General features: G+C 42.5%; 2 protein-coding genes across 7 annotated transcripts in view; one reads left to right on the forward strand and one right to left on the reverse strand.

The window, feature by feature from the left end:
- On the reverse strand, positions 1-11,283 carry ubiad1 (UbiA prenyltransferase domain containing 1). 5 transcript variants are annotated; one of them, XM_037536122.1, is made up of 3 exons: positions 11,260-11,283; positions 2,960-3,561; positions 1-1,506 (listed from the first exon to the last, which is right to left on the reverse strand). In XM_037536122.1, the coding sequence occupies exons 2-3, from the start codon at positions 3,510-3,512 to the stop codon at positions 1,019-1,021; spliced, it is 1,041 nt and encodes a 346-aa protein (XP_037392019.1). In that variant the 5' UTR covers positions 3,513-3,561; positions 11,260-11,283; the 3' UTR covers positions 1-1,018. The 5 variants fall into 5 exon arrangements, with proteins under 5 accessions (XP_037392019.1, XP_017577836.1, XP_017577835.1 ...); XM_017722347.2 differs by lacking the exon at positions 11,260-11,283 and adding an exon at positions 5,550-5,677; XM_017722346.2 differs by lacking the exon at positions 11,260-11,283 and adding an exon at positions 5,189-5,514.
- Positions 11,228-17,549, forward strand: part of mmp23ba (matrix metallopeptidase 23ba) — a 25,363-nt gene continuing 19,041 nt past the window's right edge. The window contains exon 1 of one of the 2 annotated variants that reach the window (XM_017722343.2): positions 11,228-11,487. In XM_017722343.2, coding sequence (XP_017577832.1) covers positions 11,332-11,487 — 156 coding nt within the window. In that variant the 5' untranslated portion in view covers positions 11,228-11,331. Of the gene's footprint in view, positions 11,488-11,863; positions 11,901-17,549 lie in introns of those variants that run through there. The other variant, XM_037536119.1, reaches the window with a different exon arrangement.

Genomic DNA, 17,549 nt, shown 5'->3' on the forward strand with positions numbered 1-17,549 from the left:
TTATGTGAGCCACTTGGGTTTGGAATTTTATTTATTTTTAAAAGATCTGATAGGCCTAATATTTTTATCAAACACAGCTCTTTACAGGTGACGTCACTAATCCGCACTTGTATTCTGCAACTGCCTCCTTGACAGGAGGGTCTGATTTGGCTGTAGGCTGAAAAAGCTGCACATACTAACTGTTTCAACATGTGTGAAAGGCCCTGAAAAGCCCACATATAGACACACTTGAATATGAAGTGATAAAATTCCTTCACGCTTGCTCAAACACACAGTACATCTGGCCCGTGTTACTCAGCAATTGGTCCTACACAGCGCACGACGTGTAACTGAGTGGACTTGGACACCGTTTGACAACTCTGGCAATTTAAGAATTTAAGCTTGGCTATGGAACACGCTACATCAGTGTTTCTCCCACTGCCCTGCACTTACTGATGTTTTCCCTGCCCCAACACACCTGACCCAGCTAATCAGCTCATTAACAGCCATAATGGGCTTAAAGTGGGTGTGTTAAAGCACAAACAGAGCTAAAAATGTGCAGGGCAGTGGGTCTCAAGGACCAGAGATGAGAAACACTGCCCTCTATGACATACAGCTGAAACTCTGCGTTCGCTAAACAAACAATATTATTAAAATTGTACAAAGAATATTTCTCAGAAAATTAATAAGTAAATGTTCAAATTTGCTAGTTACAAAATATTCACACGTCCAGGGAACGACTCCTCGGCGTACCCCTAATTTGATATTTACCAATAATTTAATACAGCTCAGCAACCGTGTAAATGGCAACACCTCGCACACACCAACCGGTTCGCTCTGCAGAACACTGACGCCACTGGACAGCTTCTGTTCCCTCACGACGTACCGCGAAGCGTTTGTTAGCTCTGAAGCACAAAATTATACAATAAAGTCTTTGTACTTCAGAAAGAAAACAAATACTATAAATACAGAGCAGAAGTACACATCCTAGTACAACAGAACAAAGAAAAAGGAACCAAAAATAAAAAGAACGGTTCTTTCACAAGAGCGGCAAGCTGCCCTGCGGTGCTAAAATAATACCAAAGACGTAGAAGAGTCCCATCAGCAGATTAAGCTTGGCAGTCTTTTGAGGGATCTTCGTGTAGCACTGGCTGCGGAACTGCCTCTCCAGAGGGAAGGCCATGGGCAGCGTGAGCAGCGGCAGGGCCATGCTAATGGTGTAGCGCGTCGCTAATATGCAGAACAGCACGTAGGGGACGAAGAGCAGCAGGTTGTAGATGACATACGACAGCGTGGGACCCACCAGGATGGCGAGGGTGACGATGCCCGCCTGTTTGTCCGAGTCCATGTCGCGGGTGTTGTTGCTGTGCAGGATGGCTTCGGTGTTGAGCGCCAGCGGTACGGCGTATACCAGCGGCAGCACCGACAGGTAACCCACCTGGACAGCGTGAGCAAACATGACCGCCAAGGGGCCAAAGGTGATGAGGATGACCACATCGCCCAGAGCGACATACTTCAGGCCAATTCCTGCAAACGAGAACCATTAAAAAGTCAGGAGTGAGAAGAAACAACAACAACAACAATTAATTAACCTCAATTCAATTAATCACTAAAGCAATTAATTGTTAACTGATAAATAAACAATTATTACACCAGGCAACTGGTTCCACAAAGCCTACTAAAAAATGAAGCATGCAGGTAAAACAGTGGCCTTTGTCAGCACTTTTTTAGAGGATGATGGCACTACAGAGATGTCCTGTCCTGAAAACAAACATCCAGCAGTACTGAGAAAGTTTTTATATTTATGAAATAAAGATAAAATATGGTGAGCATTTAAGACCCACTGTGAAAGTGCTTTAAAAAGGTCACTTAAAAATCATTCAAGAAGATGGTTTGATGTTTATCTCTCAAATGCCAAATCAACATTACACTGGGGAAGATGTGATGACAACAGTAGATCATGGCTTTAAATCCTAACTGAAGACTCTGTCAATGCTCTCGCAAACATCGGATTCATCCACTGAGTATCCGAAGCACAATCGACGTTACAAAATTCGTCCACACTGCAAGCAATGACACACTTCCCCAAGAGAACTGTCCAAATGTCTTACATAGTGCAGCTTTAATTTAGCCATGTTCTTCTTCTGCAGGCACACGTTTTGCTGCACTAATGCAGAAGTCAGTAGGTGTGGAGCTCATGAGTGCACACACGTCTTACATGCTACAGTTGCTTCGATCGCCACTCAGCCAATCGGGTTTCAGAACTGGAGCCATCCACTTTATGGCTGATATTTTGATGGCCATGTCGTTGATTTTAACGACTTGCTCAATTTTTTACTTATTTGTTAACAGGTAAAGTAAAGAAGGAGGAAAGACGTTGGGGTTACTAATCCAACTCATCAATCTTACACACGTCATAATCCAACAACTTTATTTATGCCAAATAAATAAAAAATAAACCATTTTTCAGAGACGTGTGAGAACTTGGCAGGAAAGCTCCAAGTTTAGGTCAGCGCCAAATATTAAATTTCCATGCACATGTCAGCGACATTTTGGCAATATTATAGCTAACAGTGAGAAATAAATGTGGAAATAAACATTGATGATAACAGGTCAGATGAAATTGACTAAACGGCTGAAAAGTGCTGTATATGCTGTTTACTAGTAGTAGAAAAAAGTTAAAAAGTCATAAGTAAGGCCACTCGCCCACAACATAACACGGGTAAATAAACCCACGGCATCAGTCTGATCTGACGATCACAGGTACTGAAACAGCAGTAATGCTGTAGAATGTGAGTAGGAGCAATATCATCGTTTATGGCTTGTGCCAAGGCTCCTGGGTTGAGTAATGTGAAATGACAAAACATCTGACATGCACAATGTTACTTACAATACCTGGAATAACAGCGCAAGCAAATGACTTCAAAACCCAACGCTGAGGCTGGTTTTACACAGTCAGTGAGCTTTTAGACACACTTACCTCCCGTGTACAAAAAGGAGCTTGACAGCCCACCAAAATAGATAAGAGCCAGATGCTCGAGTCTCAGCGTAGAGAGAAAATATAACAAGGTGGCGCAAAGGCATCCCACAGAGTACAACAAGGCGCCGAACATCACCACGTCCTGCGGCTCCAAAATCTGATCCACCAAAGTCCTGTCGTCGCTCTTTTTATGGTCAATTCCCTTGGAGAAATCATAGTACGTGTTCACCAAGTTCCCTGCCCCATGGACCACCAGGACCGCCACCGCACAGACCAACAAAATGACCAGATCCACGGAGCCCTCAAGCTTGTACGCCAGAGCGCTTCCCAAAGCCACAGGCGTGAGGGAAGCGCTGAAGCTCCACGGCCGCAGAGCCAAGACGTACGCCGCACATTTGTCCTGCAGGTGCAAGGCCATCTTAGCCACTCTGGAAACCTTGCTGCTGTGATTTCTCTCCACGGACGAGCCGCCTGGCGCTTTTGCCCCATTCAGTCCGTTAGATCCCGCCAACACGTACGTCTCAGCGCTCATCTTCTTCTGGCCCGCTGCCATAGCTCCCTCAGTTTAGGGTTGTGGAAAAGTACCAAGAAGGTAGCAGCACCTGGAAGAAAGGGGTGGGCACAGAAACGGTCATGAATATGAGACCAAACCATCTACTCAGAGCTAAAATGAACAAGCTGGAGTCAGGAAGATTTGGGCTTGTGGAGAGCACAAGGGGAACTGCGCCGTTTTGTCAGCATAATTGAGAGATTAAGATGGAAGGACCGTTATTCAGAATGGTTTGACGTGAAATGCTCTGCTCTAATAAAGCTTGTCCAGCCAGGACCTTCACAGCTGAGGTGCCCCAAACCGGACAACTGAAAAGCTGCCGCTAAAACACCTCGAACAGCTAAATCGTCGAAGGTTACACGAAATGCTTCTGAACACTCGGACTGAAGCCTCACGTTGAACAGTGAATAAAAGGCTTCATGTGCACCGTAGACATCACGACCCCTGGCTCCACCACCACCATCACTAAAAACACAGTCTTCTTCTCTGCAATGCACTTTCACACCAAACCACTTTGAATGACGTGTGAACTATGCAGGCAATTTGGGGGAAATCGGTGGAGCTCCTCTTTTAGCAGGCAGAAGAAAAAAATCAACACAAACATGAAACCACGCTCCGATAGTTTCAGCTCTACTAACGTCACTCTGGCAGAGTTTAGTTTAACTAAGCTGCTCTATTTTACACTCACCGGCCACTTTATTAGGTACACCTGCTCAGTTGCTTGTAAACACAAATAGCTGATCAGCCAATCCCACGGACGTAACTCACTGCATTGAGGCTTGTAGAGGTGGTCAAGACAACCTGCTGAAGTGCTGACCGAGCATCAGAATGGGGAGGAAAGGTGATTTAAGGGACTTTGAACGTGGCGTGGTTGTTGGTGCCAGATGGGCTGGTCTGAGTATTTCAAAAACTACTGATCTACTGGGATTTTCACCACAACCATCTCTAGGGTTTACAGAGAACGGTCAGAGAAAGAGGAAACATCCAGTGAGTGGTCAGTTGTGTGGATGAAAATGCCTTGTTGATGTGAGAGGTCAGAGGAGAATGGGCAGACTGGTTCCAGATGATATAAAGGCAGCAGGAACACAAATAACCAACCAGAATCTCTGAGGAACGTTTCCAGCACCTTGTTGAAAGCCTGCCATGAAGAATTAAGGCAGTTCTGAAGGCAAAAGAGGGTCCAAGCTTTTACTGGCAGGGTACCTAATAAAGTGGCCGGTGAGTGTAGTTTCACTGCTAACACTTCCTATGAAGGCACTAGCCTGGCAGTGCCTTCAGTAGCTTTCCTTTCCACAAGGCACTGTGAATAAAAAAGACCTTAATCTCTTGGTCGCTTTGGTTAAGATTCACACATAGCTGGGGGTCAAGCGAGAAGACGCCTCTGAGGTGTCGGATTAGTTAGCGAGTTAGCCCGTCAGCTACAGCGCTGAGCAGGAGAGAGAGGGCAGAAAGGCTCGCCCCACAGACCGCCTCGCTACCACGACGACTGTCATCCATCGCCGCCTGCTTCACGGTTCACTGGCATTTCTGACTCGGCTGAGGGGGAAAGAAAGCGGGCAAGGTTGCTAGAGGCTAATGACGGGAGCTACACAGCCAGTGGGGGATTAGAGGAGATTAGGAGCAGAGCTGAAGTTCAGGGCGACAGCAAAACCGGCCAACCGGCCAACCGGCCTTCCAACCTGCTCTCGTCCAACTCCGAGACGCCGCAGAGCTATTCTACGCACTGCGGACGCATCCTTTCCACGGCTTCCCCTGTCCGAGCGCACCGAGAACCGCTCACGTCCTGAAGCGACGAGCCGCCGACGGAGCCGCCGACGGAGCGACGCGTCGGTTACGAGGGCATTTAGCTTAGCCGCTAAGCTAGCAAGCTAACAGAGCAGCAGGCGGACGCCATTTCAGTCCAGCCCCTCTTTCTGTGCCCCAGTTTAAACGGGACCGACGGAAACAAACTACAAGCAGAGAAAGTCTCAAACTACCGCATGTGGCACCACTATGTATGTATGTATACATGTCGAAACAAAACGCTGTGAAAACTGTTACCAGTGGTGCAAGTCATGGAAGCAAGTCCTGGTTTGCTTAAATGAATCTGGGATTAAACTGAACGCGGGTGAGTTTTAGGGGACGACAACGAAAGAAACACAACGCGGGATGTGGAAGCAGAAAGGCCGTGTCTCAAATGACTCCATGCTCCCTAGCTAGTGCACTACATGCGTCCCGTCGTTAACGGGGGCTTCTACACTTAAAAGGGCACTATAGGAGCAATTGGAACGGAACCAGTGTTGAAAAACCGTCAAAGCCGCTGAGACTCACGTGCAAACTGCTCCCACGTGTAGTTTTACATTTATTTTGTAATAAACATGCTATAAATACTAGTTATTATTATTTTATTTACATGTTACTTAACACGGTAAAACATACCAAAATTACATTTTACAACTAGAGAATATATTTCAGCTGTAAAACCTATTTCTAACAGGAAATGAATGAAGAAGCCACGGATTCTTACTACCGAGAACATGAGTAAATAATAACTGGAAGAATAGTTGATCACTTTTAATCCTTTCTTGGATTTGTAATGCATTATAAATGCGTATGTACAGCAGTAGTGCATTTATGTTTACAGTGTTATTCTGAATAGACATTATAATGCATTATGAATCCTGCCATTATAAAGTCATATACTCATATCCTGCCATTATACAGTCATATACTCTTTTTAGAAAGTTTTTTGCCTGTAACGATAACTACTTATGAGGATTTATACAAGCATATACCAGGAATGATAAAATACTAAAGTTGATATAACAGCTCAAAATCAAATCAAATCAAATCAGATTTATTGTCACATCACAAGAGTACAGGAGTACAGGTGAGTGAAAAACTTGGGTGCAAGTTCCCACTGAATGCAGCGACAGTATTTACAACATGGAAAGTGGTGAGAGAAAATAGTAATAATAATAATAATAATAATAATAAGTAGAAGAAGAAGAAGAGAGAAAAAAAAAAAATATATAATATACAATAAACTAACTTAAACAATATACACAGACATACATTATATACGTAATCTTATTGCACTGAATGTGAGGTAAAAAGTCATAAAATATAGATACTGCAATGCTGTGTACATGTGCAATAATCTATGTATGTGTGTGAGTGCGGAGATAGTCCAGTAGGTGACTTAGTGTAACTAGAGTAAAGTGCATGGTAGAGACTGAGTCCGAATGTGCAGTGTAAAGTAAAGTAAGTGAAGTTCAGAGTAAAGTGCAGAGTACATTGAGTTCGTAAAAGTTAGGAGAGTTAGGAGAGAATGTTAGGAGAGAATGTTACAAGGTTATAAGACTCCAGTTTATATGTAAAGGTATTAAAGGGGAATTCCACACATTTTTCAAAATTTCTGCATAATTACATGAGTGGGTCCGTGTGAAATAATCTGTTCTAAAGAAACTTTGTTCACAGTACTGGTAATAGAAACTAGATGTACAAAGCTTTTAATGTCTCTTGTAGAAAGTTACACACAATGGTTGTGAATACATGACCTGGCATGTGAGACACTGTTTTACAATTCAAAGCTTTTGGCCTAAAATGTCATTTTAAAATACATGCTTTTACATGCATCACACATAAAAAAAATCAGAAGATATGTGTAGGTTCTTTGTAGGTTTTGGAGGGTAAATAAAATGACTATATTTTCACTGTAGACATTTTGACACCTGGTTCCTATCAGTACCACTATAAAGACATTGGAGCTGTTTTACTCTTTACAGTATTATCAAATACAAAAAAAATGACACATATCAGTCCTAAATTAAACTCGGCAAATAAATAGAAAGTGTCCACCAAATTGAGCAGGAAAAATGAATATTTTACTTATTTTCACTTAGAAAATCAATAAAATGTCATTTGACTGGGGGTGTTATTTTTTTGCATATGACTGTATGCATTAAAAGAGGTGAATCATAAGTAGCCAGTACTGTAAAGAAGTTAAAGAAGGCTCAGAATGAATTTTGCATGCTCAACAGATTGAGTGTGTATAACTGACAGTTTACGGTAATTAACAATGCAGTTGGAAATATCCACCAGATCACCAATGAATCAAAACAGACTGTCTTTGGCGAGACTAAACATCTGAGCATTTGTATTTGTAATATCTGCAGCACATGAGACGGTTTAAAACAGATGCTTTTCCAAAGCCATTCATCTCACGGAACTCCATAAACAGAAGGACGAGTGTTGGTAAATCTCTAATCCAGCACTGACTGACTTCAGCGTTGCTCAGCTGCTTTCCTCCGTTTGTTAGCAGAAGAGGGTGGAGTACCTTAAAGTCGTGATCTAGAGAAAGTAACTTCCTTAATATAACGATTCAGGTAGACAGAAGAGTAGCTCTCAAAAACCATCAGAATGGGGAAAAGCTGTCTGACTTGACGGTGGCATGATTGTTGGTGCCAGTCGGGCTGGTTTTGACTATTTCTATAATTGCTGTTCTCCTGGGATCTTCACGCACACCAATCTTATTCACAATGGTGCAATAAAGGAAAAGAAAACATTCAGTGAGCGGCAGTTCTGCAGAGGAAAATGCCTTGTTGATGTGAGAAGTCAACAGAGAATGGCCAGAGTGGTTTAAGCTGACAGAAAGGCTACTGTAACTCAGATAACAACTCTGTAAAAATGTGGTAGCAAAAGAGCATCTCAGAATGCATAACATGTCGAACCATGAGGTGGATGGGCTACAACAGCAGAAGAGCATGTCAACAGAAGACCATGAGCGCTAAGGCTGCAGAATTTGGCACCAGCAGCATGAATCTATGGATCGAACCAACACACCAGGCTGGTGGAGGTGGTGTAATGGTGTGGTTAATGTTTTATTGACACACTTTGGGCTTGTTAATATCAATCAATCATTGCTTGAGTGAACAGCCTATTTGAGCCTCATTAAGCTTATTTTAAAGGCAAAGGAAAGCAGTATTAGTACAGTATAGTGATTCGAACAAAGTGCTGGGTGAGCGTACGTAAACACTGTTAAAGATTCTAAATGTGCCGTTCACTCCCCAGTCCACACAGTTTATTAATGGAAACTAAGCCGAAAATACAGCCAGGTTTGAATGACTTGTCTTTGTGATGTGACGAAAATCAGTGCATTTACAAGTATCAACCTATTCAACCTATAAAAGAGCAACCCGGCCTGTTCACGCTGAAGATATATAGAGTATTTCAGCCTCTTTGCTCTTTGAATGAGGCGCAATACAGGGCATCCAATTAGAGCTTGTTTAAATATAGCTGTATTAAAGGCATAGTAACAAACAAAGAGCCTGACCAATTCTCTGAGATAAAGAGAGGTTGGAATTGTGACTATTTTGTTGTACAGACCCACACAAATGTGAAGTGGATCTCTGGGGAAAAATTTAGAGTTTAGTGAGAAATGTAGAATTATTAACCTTTAAATAAAGGTTAGGTAGTTTTAGAGCAACACGGGAGTTGGATTGGATGGGAATGGATTTATCGTTCAAGGCCTGTGACTTGTTTGTCCTGTAATACGCCATCTCACATTATCCAACGCACTGTCAGAAAAATCCAGCAATATCTGACGTTAAGAGTGTGAAGATGTGAAGATTCAATTTGTTTTACAGACTACAGACTGACTAGGCTGAGATAAACAAAAATTCTTCTATACAAACTTTGTGAGTGTCACTGCTATGACAGCTTGCTTAACAAATACGCCCCAAAAATCACAACTTGAAATCCTTCTTCACCTGTCACACCTATAAACTGCCCAAACACACCAAAAATACGGACAGAAAAGTGTATGGTCCTCAACGTCTAACATATATGACCTGACATCCTAAAATATCGAGGATATTGTCAAACGATACAGTTCGGGGCAAAAATCAGAGACCACCATTTCATTTATTAATTTCTATCATTTCTATTATGTTATTCGTTCTTCAGTATCAGAAAAAAAACACAGAGAAACTTCAACAACCAAGCATGAATTAATTTCTTTCATGATTTACTGTGTCCAATCTCGCTTTCAGTTTTTGAAAGAGACCTGCAGGGATATTTTTCCACACCTTCAAAGTTCAGTCTGAGAAGTTGGGCGCATTTCAGCTTCTCACAATCCAAGTAATCACAAACTGAAACTCAGAAATTTTGGGGTGAATTCGACCTTATTAGACACCTCAGAGGACCAGTTTCACTGCTCCAGGGCAATTTTTCAAATGTATTTCTGTTTCTCAGTAACAGCTTCTTAGCAGTTACACATTCTGTTAGACTCATAGTGTTGAGGTGTCTTCTCACGACGGAAGGACGGACAGAAACTCCTGCGGATTTTTTCAGAGCTGAAGTAAGACTGGAGCTTGTTTTCTCCTCTCTCTCAAAGAGGAAAGCTGTTTATCTGATGGTGTTGGTGGCCGTTAGGAGTCCCTTTGACTTTCTTCTTGCATATGCAAGTTATTTTGGTAGTTGTGTGAATGTTGGCGTTTGAAGTGGAGCTTAATGTCAGCGACTCCTTTGGGAGCAGCTTTTGTTGGGAGGACACAGCTGGACCTCTTTGGTTTTGAGATCGGAAGGATGCAGTTAAATTGGCAGTAGGGTGCTCAAAATTAAAGAGCGGACAGATGCAATACTGACAGGTTTAGCTTCTGTTTAGTTTTCTGTTAAACACTTGTTGAACAGCTTTACTTCAAGTATCTGCAATTCAATAAAGTGCTTGTATTGTTTCAACACATCCTCTCACCTTCAGGACAGCTCATCAGAAGAGGGTTTTCCTAGTCTTTAAACACAAACATCTCTCTATAGAGACTGTCATCACAACCGCAGGAGACAAAAGGCGTATTTACAACAGATGTAGGGATGGTTACATTTTTCATTTTGGTACTTTAATTTACCTTCTGAATTATATGTAAAAATAAGTGTCTTCTGCTTTCAGTTATGACAGGAACTCCTCGAATAAGCACAACGAATATAAATAGTTTCCTTCTTGAATTATTATCTTTATATAATACAACTTATATAAATATTGAAATGCAATATTCTAAATACTGAATAAAATGGTCCTAACGGCCGTTTTGCCTGGGAAATGAATATTTGAAGTTGTGGTCTCTGACTTTTGCACAGCAGCAGATTGTAAAAGACTGTTCTCTACAAGCCCAAAACCCCACAGTACCTGATGTCCACCTCATATTACTGCACCCAGCTGCCCCCCTCCTCTGTCACACAGCCATCAACTGAAGTAAAGCAGGACCACACTATGGAAGCCTGTTCCCACCACTTAAAGTAAAAAAAAAGAAAGAAGTTCAGCACCTAGTTTTTTTCTTTTTTTGCTATTAAATGAGTGGCTATGCCATTATTTTGTGACACTAAGTCAATATTTTGAGGTATTATCTCATTATTTTACATGCTTTCTCATTAGCTAATATCTCAAAATAATGACTTCACATTTCAAAATAATGACTTAACATTTCAAAATAATGACTTCACATTTCAAAATAGTGACTTAGCATCGCGAAAGAATGGCATAGCAATTTACTTAAGAAAAAAATATGTGCTGGATATTTTTTTAATTTTACTTATTGGGAATAGGCTTAGCACAAGGCACATATCCCGAGTCTGAGGAAAAATGCTGTGTGTGTGTGTGTGTGTGTGTGAGAGAGAGAGAGAGAGAGAGAGAGAGAGAGAGAGAGAGAGAGAGGGGAAAAGCGTTACAGCTCCACAGTGAGGAGCACTGACGGCTCGTCCCATCAGCCGGAGGTACCTCAGTCCTCTCGCCCGAGCCCTGCACGCTCTTCTAGCCCCGATGGAAGCCCCGCGGAGCGGAGAGGAGTAGATGCCGGAGGAGTGCCGCGCTTCTCCGCCGAGCCTGTCGCCAGCCATGGCGAGCTCCGAGCGAAAGCAGGACTGCGGCTTAGCCCTGGTGGCCGTGCTCGGGTTGTGCTTAGCGGCGCTGCACGGAGCCACAGCTTTCCCTCTGTGGACATCTGAGGTATGGAGGGGGCTTTAGTCGCCCCCACACAGAGTTCATCACTTTAAACGTAGAAGAAACGTTTGTTTACTGTGAGCGCCGAGGACTGCTTGGCTCCTTCTGCTGCTTCCTCCGGCATTAGCATCATTAGCACCCGGAGTTTACCTCAGAACTTCGGAGGAGAGAAACCTAGAGAGTTCCCGCCAGAAGTAGGAAAACGCAGCTGCAGAAAAATTGTCATAATCATTTAGCGAATGTTTTAATCGAAGCGTGATTTTAAAACTTAAAACGTTACACGTTTTCGGTCTTTAATACGAAACGAAAAACTCATCTTTTACTTACTCTACGCAATTGGACCTACGTGATCGAATTGGACTTGTGTAATCATATTGGACCTGTGTGATCGAAATGGATGGAAACCGTACATGTACCAGGTTTAAATTCACTCCTTTTCGCTCCTGTGTATTTTTTGTAATGTGACGTGTCGCACACATATTAGGAAATGCCGTTATACGCCGTTGAGCCTGCGAGCTTTTATCGCTTTATGCATGAATATGAATCGAGGAGTGACTTGCTCCTCTAACTTTCAGCCTTTGTGAAGGCTTCATGATATGATATGGCATTAAAGGGGCATTCCAGCTTAAAACTGTCGCTCAGTGTGTTATTTTTCATGTTAGGTAAATTAACAGTTTTTGTGTCCAATTAGTTGTTTTGTCCTTCACTGTACTCTCACTGCAAATCCCAGCATGCATTATGCCATACAGCCACCCAGAATCGCCCTCACCACCATAAGGACACTAGAGACTCGTGCTGTGCAGCTGTAGTGAACTATGTTTACAACAGATTTAATTAAAGACTGCATTTGCTTTATTTTGGCCTAAGAGTCCCTTTAAACTCACCGTGGAGTTTAAATGCAGTTCCCTGCTTTCTGCATAATAATTAAAATTTTCCATATTTTGTGTGGATGATGAAATAGTTGGATGTGTATGGAGGTTTGTGTTTGACTTTTCCTGGGCTAACAAAGTCTTATTGGTCCAGTTTGCCTGCAGCTGTCATGACTGGCTGTTTGCTCTGTCAGCAGGTGTTACTGCGAGCAGTCACTCAGTCATTCAGTGCTTGATTACAGGCCGCGTTATTAAAGCTGTGGTAAGGTTGATTCACGCTTGCACAGATTGACCTTTGTCTTTAAGTAGGCCACTGTGTGGAGGGACTCCGTGGAAAGGCTCTTCCAGAGGTTTGAGCAGGGTTTCTTAAGCACTACTCAGGGTAAGTGCAGTGTCAGGTTTGGGGTTAGTGGTGTCTGGCAGGGTTTATGGCGGTAGGCCTCGTGAAGCAGCCACACCGCTTTTGGGTTCGGTTGAGCCTGGGCTGCCAGATGCTGGTGCCTCAAGTTCACTTTGATGCTTCTTCTGGTCAGCGAGGCATTTGGGTTCCTTCTGTCATCTTTTGCCTTATGTGAAAACAAAGGCCGAACCTTTTGGAGGTTTTAGGTTGTGTGTAGTAGAAAAGCCTTTCTAATGCTGGGCAGATCCGTTTTGTAGATGTTTTGATTGGAACCATGGAGTCCTAAAGGGTCTTATCCCCAACATTGGATGAGATGAGATGAGTTCTACTTGTATATACACCTGTAGATAGGTTTTTGTGTTTATTGTTGTTTTTATATTGTTTCACCCTTATTATTATTATTATTATTATTATTATTATCACTGTCCTGTGTTGTGTGAGTGCCACCGGCTACTAAATGTCCTTCAGGATCAATAAAGTATGTCCAGTACTGCGTGAAAGTCTTAGGCACCCAAGGCACATTTTCAAAATCTATTTATTTGTGTAATTTGTGTTTATTTGGTGAGAAAAGTGTTAATATTTGAATAAAAATTTATAGAATATTAATAATTCTGAAGTAAATTGTGCTCATGATGTAATTGATATTAACGAGTCTCTGTGGCGGCTGTGAAGGGGTCAAGGAAAAGTATGGACCCAAGAAATTCTTGTTACTTTTCATTGTTTTTATGTTTATTTAATTTATGAATACGACTTTATTCTAATGTATATTGCGATGAACTCACTGCTGAGGGAAACTTTGCTTAGATGCCTAAAACTTTCGCACAGTACTGTGAGTCTATCTATCTATCTATCTATCTATCTATCTATCTATCTATCTATCTATCTGTCTGTCTATCTATCTATCTATCTATCTATCTATCTATCTATCTATCTATCTATCTATCTATTTCAAGGCAAACCTTGAAGACCTTCTAGGCCTTCAGAGAAGTCCTACTGATATTTCTGTAGTAGTAAAGGGTTTTTTCCGTTCTACCTCTTTTGTGCAGTTTTTTTTAAATGAACATTAATAAACTACATGGAAGAGCCAGAAATTTAAAAAAGAAATAGCTAAATAGTGAAAAATAAGTTTATAGACATGAATGAGGCGAAATAGTTGGTTATCAATAAAGGAGAAATGTGAAAAACTGATGGATTAAGTGTTGAATGAAATTCAAATGCACTGCATCCTCTGAGAACTGTTTGCCCTGGTGGCGTTCGCAGGGCTTCGGGTGGCAACAGCGAAGTGGGACAGCGACTTGAGTGAGACTTGTCTCGCGCTGTATGGTGTGCGTCACAGCATACACTTATTAAATAGGACCATCTTTTTGGAAAGTCACATAAAACCTGCGGCACGTTTAAGTGGAAACCCCCATCGGCCTTCTGGAATTCCTGGATATGTCTCTGGCTGCAAATATGAGTGGCAGTGCTTTTCAGTCGGATGTCAGAATTGGCTCTATGCCATAACTTTACTGACGGATTCGTTGTACGCCTGCAGTGTAAAAGGTAAATTGTGTGATAGATCGTCCGTTTGACGCTTCAGGTAAACATGGAACGTCTTTTACAACTTCACAAACTTGAACGCCAAAAAGCGTTCGCGCGAATTGAACTTAGAGTCTCGTAGGGGCGCCAGCAAAAATGACTATGGGGGTGTTTTTTTCGCTTGCTTTTGAGAGAGATTGGATATTTATGGCCAAAACTGAAGGCCTAGCTCTAATAGTCATGGCTCGCCACTGGTTTATGTCGTGCCGTGACGTCGGCTTGGGGATTAGGTGCTTAACCTGTGATCTAAACGTTACGAGCGTGAAAGGACTTGAATCTTCAAAGTAGCTCCGGTCAAGTCTTACAGAATCATTCTGGAGGCAAAAAGGGGTTTTTATACTTAAATATTTGTATCCAGAAACTCCACAGACCCATCAGGAGCACTTTTTTCAGAGAGCGCAGCCATGCAGTGCGTCTGATGATCTGACATCAAAGCTTATGTAAGTGGCTCCTCAGCACAGCCCACGTGTAACCAGCCCTGCCAGACAGTTTAGGACTGGCCTGAATGATACGGTGTACATTAGCAATGAAAGAGCACCAAGTCCGTCTTTACTCTCTGTGATCAAGCTGCGCTCCAAGTCGTTCCCCAAAAGCAAACCCTGTCATCGTTTTGAAGGCTCGACAGTGCCACGCTTGCCTCGGACTTCAAACACCATTTCTTTTTTCTCCCATTTTCCATTTATTTTCCTCAGGAAAAAAGAGAAGGCATCTGCCAAGAGTGCAGCTTAGAACAACAAGCCTGCGAAAGCATTTGATATAAGGCCAGACTACATGGCCTGTTCTGGGACTGTTTCGACTCAGGAATGTCTCCTCTGCCTCTCCGGCCCCCCAAAAAAAGGCCTCTGCCATTTCTCTTCTCCCTCTCTCTCCTTTAACCGCCGTTATCAGTTTTTACGGGAAATCCAGACGGGTCATCTCAGACTTTGGCCGGAGCCCAGCGTGGACCTCTGGCCACTCTTGACCAGAGGATTAGCATTAAAAAAAGTTAATTGAAGCTCATTGCGCCATGTACAGAGATTATTCTCGTTATCGGCTGAAGCAGATATTTAGCTCGAAGAACGCAAGTTCTTTATAAAACATCCTGGTGGAGCCTGAAGTCCATGCCAAGTCTGTAAACTTTTAACCCAGACACTTCCTGGCACTCTGTGAAGTGTGCATGTGTGTGTTCCAGTACTGGAGGCTGCAGTTCAGTGTTGGGTTACTGCTGCGGGAGCTTGTGAGCCGGAGACGGCATGACAACACTTTTTCTCTTCTGACACCACGGCTGATATTGAAAGCATGAATATTGGATGATATTCATATTGATCCAATACTTTCTTTAAAAACTAGCAGACTGGGCTCCCGAGCAGGCCGACTGACTAAGCATCGGCCCTACGACTGGTAGACCATGAGTTTGATCCCATCTGTGGTCGGGAGTCCAAGAGAGCATAATCGGTCTCTCTGGGTGGGTAGAAAGGTCCTCTCTCTCCCCTCATCATGCAGTTTGATCCTAGCCGGTGTCTGTTAGCTGAAGCAACAAAACTGGCTAGTTAGTGTTCTCCTCCAAGCGTGTTGAGCTGTTTAATGATGTTGTGTTTCTTCATGTGTCTCAAGGGAAGCATATGCTGGCCATCGCCCTCCCAGCATGGTAACACTGTAATAGAGGGAGACCTGGCAGGTGGGAATTTAAACATTTTTAAACCTACACTATGTACATTTTGGGCATTTGGGGAGTTGTAGAGCTCTCTGGTTTGAGAACTCTGGTTTTGTAACATGTTATGGTCATGCTTTGGCCCCCTTTCCCTGAATATGATTGCATGCACGTTGAAAGAGTGTTAAAAGAGAATTCAGTCAAAACTGAAGGATGAAGGATTGTCTTCCGAGGACGAGAGTGAATTTCCGTAGTCATATTTTTATAATGTGGATTTTGCGTTTGATTTCTAAACATTGAGCTGAACCTTCTTTTTGAGCCTGTGTGTGTGACATTGATCGGTAAAAACGTGTGATGTGGTCCAGAAAACACCAGCGAAATCTTTTAAATGATTATTTCAGGCTTTACAGGTTGACTCACAGCAGCTTGTGCACGCCGTATTTTAGCATTATTTTTATCTGGCAGATGTTATTTACACACTTGGTGTAAATATTGAAATCATGCTATTTACCTTAAGTGTACAAACCAGTATTATTCTATTTACACACACACAGACAAACACACACACACACACACACTCTTTCTAAACTGCTAATCCTGGTGCTGGAGCCCATCCCACTGGTCACCGGGCGGAAGGCAGGATACACCCTGGACAGGTTGCCAGTCCATCGCAGGGCTCATTCTACTTGCACTTAGTGTTCATGGTAGCATGATGAGAAATAAACCACTCTCTGGACTTGATCTTTCTTTAATTGAATTTTTAAACAGCCCAAACTGCCAAATTGTACTGCCAAAATAGAAACTATTGATGATAGTGTGCAGATTCCCATTAACCCCGAGTCTCAAACATTCAGGGTGGTGGTGTTATCCACTACACCAGTGGTTTTCAGCCTGTTCCGTAATTACAAATGAAAAAGCGTACACATGTAACCGAGTGCTGTTTTAAATGTGACATTGTTTGCAAAAATAGAACATCATATTTAGGCTGATCTCATTTGTTAGTCTGATCTAAGTTGTGTCAGTGCAAGTCAAAGTAAATCGTTTCTCTCTCTGTTTGTATGAAACTTGTACATCGTGGATAAATAGCTGCAAACAAGGTCTCTGAGAACGTAAGGTCCTGAGGCCGGACCACCTACAAAGTGAAACAGCCACCGTACCTCACTGACAGAAAAAACAGAATAAACCGGAATGAAGAGAAATACAACGAGCCTTGTTGAGCTGACACAGATTTCCTTTGCTCCTCACAAAAAAATGGGAAAATTATGACATTAGGAAGGGTGTTCCACCACCTCAGTTGGGAACTGGAACTTTAGGAGAGCCTTCACACACAGCTTGATGCTTGTAACTCAGTTTGAGCCTCATTTGAGGTAATTTTGGAGATGCGAACACCATCTGTGAGAAAATAGAGGATTAATGAATCCTACCAGCAAAAGTTCACAAATATCAAACAGTGCGAATAAAATTAGTTTCACTATTTGAAACGTCACGCCTGGTCTACAGTATATTATCAGTTACACAATTATATCCAAATCATTTACTGTCATCAGAAAACACTGCATGAAGAACAGACAATGAGTAACTACTGCTCTGT

This window comes from Pygocentrus nattereri, chromosome 29 (assembly GCF_015220715.1).
Source record: "Pygocentrus nattereri isolate fPygNat1 chromosome 29, fPygNat1.pri, whole genome shotgun sequence".
NCBI classification, from domain to species: Eukaryota; Metazoa; Chordata; class Actinopteri; order Characiformes; family Serrasalmidae; genus Pygocentrus; species Pygocentrus nattereri.